This window comes from Bison bison, unplaced genomic scaffold (assembly GCF_000754665.1).
Source record: "Bison bison bison isolate TAMUID 2011002044 unplaced genomic scaffold, Bison_UMD1.0 scf7180017864092, whole genome shotgun sequence".
NCBI classification, from domain to species: domain Eukaryota; kingdom Metazoa; phylum Chordata; class Mammalia; order Artiodactyla; family Bovidae; genus Bison; species Bison bison.
This window is the reverse complement of record NW_011494664.1, coordinates 2,488,513-2,500,171: the sequence shown is the minus strand read 5'-3', so window position 1 is coordinate 2,500,171 and position 11,659 is coordinate 2,488,513. Positions and strand designations below refer to the sequence as shown.

The 11,659-nt window shown below is 38.7% G+C and overlaps 1 protein-coding gene across 1 annotated transcript in view; it reads right to left on the bottom strand.

The window, feature by feature from the left end:
• Positions 1-382: 382 nt before the first annotated feature.
• Positions 383-11,659, bottom strand: part of BTC (betacellulin) — a 51,358-nt gene continuing 40,081 nt past the window's right edge. Inside the window, exons 4-6 of the mRNA XM_010838168.1 lie at positions 7,038-7,184; positions 4,884-4,994; positions 383-3,054 (exon numbers count right to left, since the gene is read on the bottom strand). Coding sequence (XP_010836470.1) covers positions 4,886-4,994; positions 7,038-7,184 — 256 coding nt within the window. The 3' untranslated portion in view covers positions 383-3,054; positions 4,884-4,885. The remainder of the gene's footprint in view (positions 3,055-4,883; positions 4,995-7,037; positions 7,185-11,659) is intronic.

Genomic DNA, 11,659 nt, shown 5'->3' with positions numbered 1-11,659 from the left:
CAATTTCATTAATCACCTACCTTAGACCAACCAAATACAGCTGGTGCTCATGCTCAGTTGTGGGGTTCCAACTCTTTGCAACCCCATGGATGGTAGCCTACCAGGCTGCCCTGTCCATGAGATTCTCCAGGCAGGGATACTGGAGTGGGTTGCCATTCCCTTCTCCAGGGGATTTCCCAACCCAGGGATCAAACCCACGTCTCTTGTGTCTCCTGCTTATCACTAGCACCACAGAGTGAGGTTAAAAAATATGTCCAGGCTGCTGAGTAACCAGTCTCATAAGTATCTACTACATTTTCAAATTATTTAGTTTCCAAGGAAAACTTATGGTCAGAGTAAACTACTTCAACGGTATTCATGATAGTTGCTATAAAACACAAGGTTTTGTAAGGCAATAATGTTCACATTTATTTCTACTAATAATGTGTGGTAACAATAGAAAATTCCTAAGCAAATATATATTTGCTTTGTTTTAAAAATAAATTTATTTTATTACACGGTAATACTGACAGTTTACATAAATGAGGTCATTCAGTATAGGCAAAAAAAAAAATTATAAAATGCATTTCAAAAACATAGGAAAATCTTTGAAGTTCTTTATTGGTAGTTCAGATCTACCAAATTTCAAGAGACACATTTTAGCATCAGAACATAATTTCCAAGCTTGAATTGCCTTGAGAGATTCCATTGGTCAACCAACCTTGATTAAGGAAAGAAGAAACAGTTATAGCATTTTTAAAAAATTTAAATGCTCTAACGAACATTTGTTTCAAGCACTCTTAGTATCAGTAAAGACTGAGAAAGAGAAAGCATGAAGAAACTCAGAGGAAGCTTTTGAAAAGAGTGTATGCAAAATGAATCAGGTGAAATTGACCCTATTCAAGGATGGTCATTGTTTGATTTGCTGCTGCTGCTGCTGCTAAGTCTCTTCAGTTGTGTCCAACTCTGTCCGACCCCATAGACGGCAGCCCACCAGGCTCCACCATCCCTGGGATTCTCCAGGCAAGAGTACTGGAGTGGGGTGCCATTTCCTTCTCCAGTGCATGAAAGTGAAAAGTGACAGTGAAGTCGCTTAGTCGTGTCTGACTCTTTGCGACCCCATGGACTGCAGCCTACCAGGCTCCTCTGTACATGGGATTTTCCAGGCAAGAGTAATGGAGTGGGGTGCCATTGCCTTCTCCATTGTTTGACTTAGTTCTTACTAATATTTGAGCTATTTCTGTGTTATACTTAAGCACAGCCTCATTCTCACTTGAAATACGGTGTGTGATAAAAAGTAATACACAACTTCACCTTTTCTCTGAATTCTCTGCTTCATTTCAGGCATGGAGTCTACACTGCAAATTAGAATTTACAAAGATTCTGGAAAAGCTGTTTTGCTGATAGGCACAATAGCAAAATTGTAGTAATTTGAGGATATCTGCCATCAGTTTTTATAAATGATACACCCAGCCAATGTAGGAAATTCCATATTCTATGGAATTTTGGCTAAATGTACATTCTGCTTTTTCAGATTTAAAAAGAATCTTCATTAAATGTAATATGGAGTTGAAGGAGCATTGGCAAGATGGTCCCAAGTAACAGGTGACTATGGTCATAATTTGATTGCACTAAAATTCATCTGAGAGCAATCACAGGTACTGTTTTCTTGTGTGCTAAGTCACTTCAGTTGTGTCAGACTCCTTGTGACCCTATGGACCATAGCCCACAAGGCTCCTCTGTCCATGGGACTCTCTAGGCAAGAGTGCTAGAATAGGTTGCCATGCCCTCCTCCAGGGCATCTTCCCAACCCAGGGATTGAACTTGTGTCTCTTAAGTATCCTGCATTAGCAGGTGGGTTCTTTACCACTAGTGTCACCTGGGAAGCACCAGAAGAACAAAAATCAGGATATGCCTTATACATCCTGCCTGGGCTCTGTTGTGATGTCCCTGACCATTTACTCCAGGATAAACAGCCTCTTCCAGCGCTTCATCTATCCTTTAGCAAGCATAAACATTTACTTGGAGCTTAAAGATGGTCATGCAATTACTTTCCATCTCTGTCATTTTCCTAAACTGTGGGACAAATCTGTTTGCTTTAGAAATGTAAAAATGTATCTATATCACTGAGAATTTACAAAGGAGCAAAGAAACATAATGAAAGTCAAGCCTATAGAAAGCATGATGGTAACAGTTAACATATATCCAGGACTCTGCAATCTGAGTTTCTGCAGGAAAATGTACCAGTGCCTCAGTCATTGCAAACACACTTTAGTGTAAAGTCTTGGGTTATATTGTGCATTAGGTTGCAACAACTCCAGTGAACAAAAATGATGGTTAACAGCAAACCTTGAACTTGGCTAAATATTGGTTCCAATTTCAGCTCCACCAATTCCTAACTCTATAAATCTGGGTTAGATCATTTAACTTCTTGTGTTGTATCTGCCTCTTTGCAATCCCATGGACTGTAGCCTGCTAGGCTTTTCTGTCCATGGGATTCTCCAGCTAAGAATACTGGAGTGGGTTGCCATTCCCTTCTCCAGGATATCTGCAAGACCCAGGGATCAAATCCAGGTCTCCTGCATTGCAGGCAGATTCTTAACCATCTGAGCCACCAGGGAATGTCCTTTAGCTTCTTAGGGCCTGTTTCTATACACGAGAAATGAGAATCATAGGTTTTTGAAGGAATTACAGGAAATAATGTATTTCAAACTCTTAGCACATAGTAAGTGTTGGATAAATGGTAGTTTTATTATTAATGCAATTCCTAAGATCTAAACTCCTTCCTACTCTTCTTTTTTGTTTGACTAGTAATTTTGGTGACAAAACTGAATTGGAAGTTTATTAAAATGTCCCTGCTTAACTGGGTGCTTTTCCCAAACACTATATAATAATAAAATTACTTAGTATTACAAAAACAATAGTAAACAACACAAACCAACATTACAGACAAAAAGTAAATACATTATTTAAAATTCATTTTGCTAGCTGTTTCCTGAGACACATTCTGTCCATTTTCAAATGAGTAAGAAGATACTTTGTAACTTGCCATCAACCTGGAGTAATCTTCATCAACTATAGGAAAAAGGAAAGAAAAAAAAGAAAAGAGCAAGCCATTAAAACGAAATTTATTATGTAGTTACAAAAAAAAACCAAAACACAAATCCCAAGCAGGAAACTGTGGGTACTCTGTGGGTACCTCTGCCAAGTTTATTAATTAACCTCTCTATCTGAACCTTTATTCCTTTTCGTCTTCAAAACTCGTTCTCCTCAAGATTGAGGAATATATAAAAAAAGGGGGGAATTGTAACTGAGCCAGACCCTATGGGGACTTCCTGAGACCTGCCTTCACCCGTATCCTCTGCTTTATGTACTCTCTCAAGTACCTAATTAATAGTATTTGATGCAAATTTCCTGACTTATTTTGCCAATGGGAAAACCTCCCACCAAATAGAAGAAGTTACCTAGCTGATGACCCTGAACATGTAGCCCCAAGTTTCTACTGGAGCCTAAAAACTGATAATGTTAATCCCTATGACACCACCATGCTGCCTCATTATCAGCCATTCAGAGAACTGTGCACAAGCTGATCATGTACCCAGCCATCCCACCTCCCACCTGCCCTTTAAAAAGGCTTTGCCAAAACCCTTGGGGAGCTCCAAGTTTTTCAGGACATGAGCCACCTATTCTCCTTGCAATCTCATAAAACACACACACACACACACACCAAAAACAAAACCCTCCAGAGTCAGCATTTTTGTTTTCAATTCATTCATATCATTCTGATAATAAGCTAGAAGAACATTATAATTTCTTGATAATCATTTACTGTATTCTATTGTTCAGTTGAGCATTTCTGGAAAAGGAGATTTTGCTGGGTAAGCTATGGAAAGCCACCACTTTCTCCTGCTGGATGAACAAGGCTGTGTGCGGCCATGGTTGCTGCTAGCTTCCTCTATGACCTAAGAGGACTTAGCCAAGGATGAAGCCAGCTCTGGGAATGGTAAGCAGAAAGGCAGAAATAATAGTTCTCTGCATAAGAACTCTGGTACAAGCAAATGTGGATGCTCTCTTTCCTCTGGGTTTGGCTAGTGAAAGGTACCTGCTGCAGATCTGAAGGCAAGAGGACAGAGGTTTGGAGATATTCTTCTCCCGCTCCTGCCTCCTTCCTTATTCAGGTGCTGACCATGGCTACTCCCATCCATAGCTACAGCTTCTGCCTGGTGGGCCCTAGGGCACAGCCAGCTTCTCAATGGCAAGGTAAGTGTTTTTCTGCCCTTTCAGGCACAGGTAGGGGACAGCCTCCAGCAGTTGCTAGACTCTGGGAGCCTCAATATTCCTATAGGTTCCCTCAACCCTGCCCTCCCAGCCCCTTCATCAAAATGTCTTTGTTGAATCATCTGAGAGAATTTGTGATTCCTGCTGGGATCTCAAATGATGGAACATTTAAAAGAGCCTCGAACAGTGCTTGGAATGTGGTAAATGCTCCATAAACATGGTTATTATCAAAACACTGCTTTTGCTATTTCCTTTCAATGTGAGATGTCTAAACTAAAATCTTTCTTATTTGTGTCCCCAAGTGAAAAATATATCAAAATCTTATAATATTTTATAAGAATATAAAATAACCACCACAACCACACAGAACAAGAAACCAGACTGATCTAAGTGCATCAGAAAAACTGTGTAAAAGTCTATATTCTATCTCTGTGGTACCATGCAAAAGAAAGACATGATAAAGTCTTTTATCTGGCTTCAGATTCAATGAAAAAATTGTCAATTTATTTTTAGATGTTTTTAAACACAATCAAATTCCAATCGATTTACTGAATGCAATTAAACCCCACTTCACCAGGCAAATATCACCTGAAGAGCTCCCCATCTACTAAGTTTATCACACTTACCATTAAGCAATACTAGTCTCTTGAATATCATCATTTATAGGAGTTATATCTTTACCCAGAGTTTCCATTTCTTCTTCCTTCTTTCTTCTTTTCCGACGTTTCCGAAGAGGACTTGGAAAACAAAGTGTTAGAAATTAGAGTGGTCCTTTTAGTTACTGCAGTCACAAAATTAAACATCAATAAAGCCTAAGATCTTATTTCCAGACTGGTAAAAATGTACAGGTTCATGAAAAAAAAATTTTTTTAGGTTCTCTCTTAACCATCCCTTTCTCTAGGCTCAAATAGCTACAATAGCAAAAGTACAGAGAGAATGTAGTTATAGCTACATAGAAGGGACATAGTACTTGATTGTGGATAGAGCTTGTTGAGCACAAGAAAACTTTTCAGGCCAAGTCATTTTACAAAATAGACTGATAAGCATTATTTAGTATGTAAATAAAAGATAGTACAAAATGGAAAGCAACATAAGACTAAGAGAATGAGGGTAATCTCTGAATATGTTAATTAAGTTTCCAGATAAATTAATTAAGAAACGTATTAGATATTCTGTAGTGCAGTCCAGTTTTCTTAAAATATGATACAAAATGAATGTAATAAAATACAGCATTTCCCAGCTCTGCCCCAAACTTGGCATTCTAAAATTCCTTTTTGCCATAAAGGAAGTAAAATGTTACAAATATCTATCAATTTTATAGCTAGAAGGAATCCTACAGATTATTTGTAAATGAGAGTTTAATCCTCTCATTTTACAGAAAATAAAATTAAAGTTTAAAGAGATTAAGAAGTTTGTCCAAGTTCTCAAAAGTGTTTGATGGCACAGCTGGGACAAACATCTCTCTAGACAGCTGGTAGCTGTGTTAACGCTTTTCTACCAAGAATGCTATAAAGAAAGGACTCATGTAACACCTTCCTGTAATGAGAACCACAGTCCAAAGTACAGTTCAGGAGGCTTCTCAAGACATGAAGGTAGCATTTTAAGAAAATGCTTTTTTAGCATGCTGTGTGGGAGTTCTGGCCTGATAAAAAATTTGATGAGTTTCCAAAACTAAAGCATTGTACTAAGCCATTCTATCTCAGAGAAAAAACAAGGATTTTCTTGATTAACAAAGTTGAGGTATATAAAAAATAAAGACAGGAGAAACAGTGCAGGCATCTTTTGTAAATAAAATTCATTATTTTAATGTGACTAATAAAAAATACTTTTGTTTCTATCTTTCAAAGTTTTTGTGTCACGGTATAGTTTAAGAAAAGTATTGTTTAAGCTATTAACAAACTTACATAAAACGTGATGGACTCTAGGGCTAAATAATTGACTTTTTTTGATTTCCTTGGACTACAAGGAGATTACACCTGTCAATCCCAAAGGAAATCAATCCTGAATATTCATTGGAAGGACTGATGCTGAAGCTGAAGCTCCAGTCCTTTGGCCACCTGATGTGAAGAGCTGATTCACTGGAAAAGACCCTGATGCTGGAAAAGATGGAAGGTGGGAGGAGAAGGGGATGAAAGCTCAAACTCAAGGAGGCAGTGGAGGACAGGAGGCCTGGTGTGCTGCGGTTCATGGGATTGGACACGACTTAGCAACTAAACAACAAAACTGACTTTTTAAATTGATATGTAATTGATGTGTAACATTTTATTCATTTCAGGTATGATTTGATATATGTTTATATTGAAAATGATCACCACAATAAGTGTAGTATTTAATAGCCATCTCCACATTTACAAAATTTTTCATTCTTGTGATGAGAACTTTCCAGATCCCCTAAGAAACTTTCAAATATTCAAGACTGTTTTATTAACTATAATCACTATGTGTACATTACATCCCATGACCTGTTTATCTTATAACTAGAAGTTTATACATTTGGGTCGCCTTCATCCATTTTGCCCACTTCCTCTTTCTCAGAGGATTTATATAAATTTTATTTGAATTATAATAATTATGCTTAGAAAAATGACAAAATGACAAAAATCATGTCATGTGTTTATTATAAATGCTTCAGAATAAATGATGGTGAACTGTAAAAAGTAATTTAAATTAAAAAAAGGGGGGAAGAGAAAAGGCAGGAAGGAGGGAAGGAAGGAAAGAAGATAGGAAAGGAAAGATAAAAGTTTTTAGACTTCCTTAAAATTAAATTTAAAAATACTTACTGGCAGCATGTGCAGATACTGACCACCAAAATGATAAAAATTACCATAACTGCTATCAAACAAATCACCAAAATCTGCCCTCTGTCTCCTCTTAGGTAAAACAAGTCAACTCTCTCACATCTGGCCCCAGCATAGCCTTCATCACAGCTATAAAAATAGAACAAAAACAGGGCAACAAGGTCAAAAAGTAAAAGACTCTTAAGAATCTCTACTATTTCTTTGTTGAAGAAATTAACACTTTTTTCATTACTTGGAATTAACAAAGGGTACAATTCCTTTAAACAAAATGTGTTTAAGCTGTACAATCACTGTGTTTATGAGAAATTTCATTCTTTGCTAAAAACCTGTCATCCTTTGAACATCATTAACAATATGTCTGGAGAAGGCAATGGCACCCCACTCCAGTACTCTTGCCTGGAAAATCCCATGGACGGAGGAGCCTTGAAGGCCACAATCCATGGGGTCACTGAAGGCTGGGCAGGACAGAACGACTTCACTTTCACTTTTCACTTTCATGCACAGGAGAAGGAAATGGCAACCACTCCAGTGTTCTTGCCTGGAGAATCCCAGGGACAGCAGAGCCTGGTGGGCTGCCGTCTATTGGGTCACACAGAGTTGGACACGACTGAAGTGACTTAGCAGCAACAATATGTCTAAGATAAATAAACGGGGAGAGTAACACTAAAATCTACCCTGAAATTTTAGATTCTGAGTTTGAAAGGGAGGGGGTGATAAAATCCCCTATACAGCACTCTCAAGTGCTTAAATATCCCCGGACCGGGAATTCAAAAATCCCCAGGATTTCCCATTTCATCAGAGGGCGATACAAAGAGTTTCAGTGTGCCTGAGTTCTCCTATTATAAATTATATTCAAAGTATATGGTTTTATATGATCTAACATGGAACATACACAAAGCTCTGTAAATGTTATTTTATAGGATTCTTCTCCACACACCTTCCCCCACCCCCTGGCCTCTCTTTTCATCTTCCACCCATCAGTTTTGGTTCTAATGCTTGCAGGAGTCAGACTAGGTAAGTCTCTTCCATTCAGCACCTCCCCAACTGCATCCCCTCAAAACACAATAGATGTCCTCTCCAGTTCCTTTATCTGATCCTCTAAAGCCAGTCTCAGATCTGTGCACCATTCCCTGTGTGCTTATTAGCTTGGTCGTGTTTGACTGTTTGGGGATGCCATGGACTGTAGCCCACCAGGCTCCTCTGTCCATAGGATTTTTCAGGCAAGAATATTGGTGTGGGTTGCCATTTCCTCCTCCAGGGGATCTTCCCCACCCAAGGATCAAACCTGTGCCTACTGCATTGCAGGGAGATTCTTTACCCTCTGAGTCATTGGGGAGCCCCACCTATCCCTCTGCTCTCTAAAGGCCCCTTTGCTGCATGGTCATGGTAAAGTGAAGTAATCAGAAATCAGCAAGCTCTCCAAACACCCCAATTCCCCTCTCATTCTCTCATCAACTTCATCAATACAGTCCTGAGTTGACCTCAACTTAGCAGATGCTCCCCTGTCTGAAGTTACAGTTACAGAGCCATTTGACCAAGCAGCATCCAACCACCTAAAATTCAGTAATCTGAGGACTGTTCATTGCAGTCCCTGACTTGTGTCAGATGCCTAAAGGATGCATAAAAAGTTTGTCTGAAGATATTTGAAAACCAAAATGATATGTTGTAACATCACTACTTTTGGCTAACAAATATCTTCTCTTTTTTTCTCCTCAGACTCATGCCAAACACAAAGAGATACTGGTCGTATACATAATTATTTAAATTTCAGAAAGATAAAGCTCTGCTTCTTAGAAAGATGACTGTGTAATTTCATTTTTTGTTGTTATTGTTTAAGCAGATATCTATTGCCAGGCCACTCTAGAGTCTATGTCTGATAAAAAGCCAAGGCAGTTAGTTCCCACAAAGCCTTATTTCTCAAATAAGGAGGTCCCTGACTGATTATATTGTAGCTGCTACAATGATTAAAAAAAAAAAGAAAAACTAGCTTGGTCACAGCCATCAATTGAAAGATGAGGCTCTATGCAAGCAAAGGAGAAAAAAACCACCTAAGGCCATCTATTGCAAAATGACCCCAGGATGTATGAGGGAAAATTGCTCCCTGCAAGATAGCTAGACTCTTCATCGCAAGGTCAAAATAACAGGAAGAGAGCTTAGAAATATCTGAAATATCAAAAAATCTCTTGCACATAGAACTGGAAATGGGGGGAGAATCACTTTTGATCGCAAGTGTGGGAGGGAGGTTTTAATGGGGTTTTTTTTAAGGTTATAATTAAAATCTACAAATATAGTCTCTTCTAATTAGCTGGAATGTTTCTGTAACAAATTTACTAAATACGGCATTTTTAAACAATAACTTTGCCCATAAAGTACATGGCAATTACTTGCTACTCTTTTAGAATGTTTTCCTAATTATAAGCCCTGGGTTCAGTTACTCACCCATGCTTTAAATGAATTTCTCAGTAAGCAGTCCTTCCTATTAGCTATAACCCAGTGAAGCTATGTAGAAGGTCAAACCCTTACACAGCTAGTTACAATGACTCATGTTATTTCACTGCTCATCTAATTAATAAAGTATCAGCTAACGGTCATTTCAGAAGGGAAAGGAAGAGGAAAGGGTGAAAGATGCTAGCAAATGTTTAATAAATGCTGAGCAAATGAATGAGTTTTTATTTAATAAATATCTCATAAATTAAAAATAACATTTAAAGATGCTATGACCCTTGAATGTGGTCCACTGGAGAAGGGAATGGCAAACCACCTCAGTATTCTTGCTTTGAGAACCTCATGAACACTATGAAAAGGCAAAATGATAGGATACTGAAAGAGAAACTCCCCAGGTCAGTAGGTACCCAATATGCTACTGGAGATCAGTGGAGAAATAACTCCTGAAAGAATGAAGGGATGGAGCCAAAGCAAAAAGAATACCCAGCTGTGGATGTGACTGGTGATAGAAGCAAGGTCCGATGCTGTAAAGAGCAATATTGCATAGGAACCTGGAATGTCAGGTCCATGAATCAAGGCAAATTGGAAGTGGTCAAACAAGAGATGGCAAGAGTGAACATCTACATTCTAGGAATCATCGAACTGAAATGGACTGGAATGGGTGAATTTAACTCAGATGACCATTATATCTACTACTGCGGGCAGGAATCCCTCACAAGAAATGGAGTAGCCATCATGGTCAACAAAAGAGTTCAAAATGCAGTACTTGGATGCAATCTCAAAAATGACAGAATGATCTCTGTTCATTTCCAGGGCAAACCATTCAATATCATGGTGATCCAACCTATGCCCCACCAGTAACGCTGAGGAAGCTGAAGTTGAACAGTTCTATGAAGACCTCCAAGAGCTTTTAGAACTAACACCCAAAAAAGATGTCCTTTTCATTACAGGGGACTGGAATGAAAAAGTAGGAAGTCAAGAAACACCTGGAGTAACAGGCAAATTTGGCCTTGGAATACAGAATGAAGCAGGGCAAAGAGAGTTTTGCCAAGAAAATACACTGGTCATAACAAACACCCTCCTCCAACAACACAAGAGAAGACTCTATACATGGACATCACCAGATGGTCAACACTGAAATCAGATTGATTATATTCTTTGCAGCCAAAGATGGAGACACTCTATACAGTCAGCAAAAACAAGACCAGAAGCTGACTGTGGCTAAGACCATGAACTCCTTATTACCAAATTCAGACTTAAATTGAAGAAAGTAGGGAAAACCACTAGACCATTCAGGTATGACCTAAATCAAATCCCTTATAATTTTACAGTGGAAGTGAGAAATAGATTTAAGGGCCTAGATCTGATTGATAGAGTGCCTGATGAACTATGGACTGAGGTTCATGACATTGTACAGGAGACAGGGATCAAGACCATCCCCATGGAAAAGAAATGCAAAAAAGAAAAATGGCTGTCTGGGGAGGCCTTACAAATAGCTGTGAAAAGAAGAGAAGCGAAAAGCAAAGGAGAAAAGGAAAGATATAAACATCTGAATGCAGGGTTCCAAAGAATAGCAAGAAGAGATAATAAAGCCTTCTTCAGTGACCAATGCAAAGAAATAGAGGAAAACAACAAAATGGGAAAGACTAGGGATCTCTTCAAGAAAATCAGATACCAAAGGAACATTTCATGCAAAGATGGGTTCGATAAAGGTCAGAAATGGTATGGACCTAAGAGAAGTAGAAGATATTAGGAAGAGATGCCAGTAATACACAGACGAACGGTACAAAAAAGATCTTCACGACCCAGATAATCACGAGGGTGTGATCACTCACCTAGAGCCAGACATCCTGGAATGTGAAGTCAAGTGGGCCTTAGAAAGCATCACTACGAACAAAGCTAGTGGAGGTGATAGAATTCCAGTTGAGCTATTTCAAATCCTGAAAGATGATTCTGTGAAAGTGCTGTACTCAATATGCCAGCAAATTTGGAAAACTCAGCAGTGACCACAGGATGGGAAAAGGTCAGTTTTCATTCCAATCCCAAAGAAAGGCAATGCCAAAGAATGCTCAAACTACCACACAATTGCACTCATCTCACACACTAGTAAAGTAATGCTCAAAATTCTCCAAGCCAGGCTTCAACAATATGTGAACCGT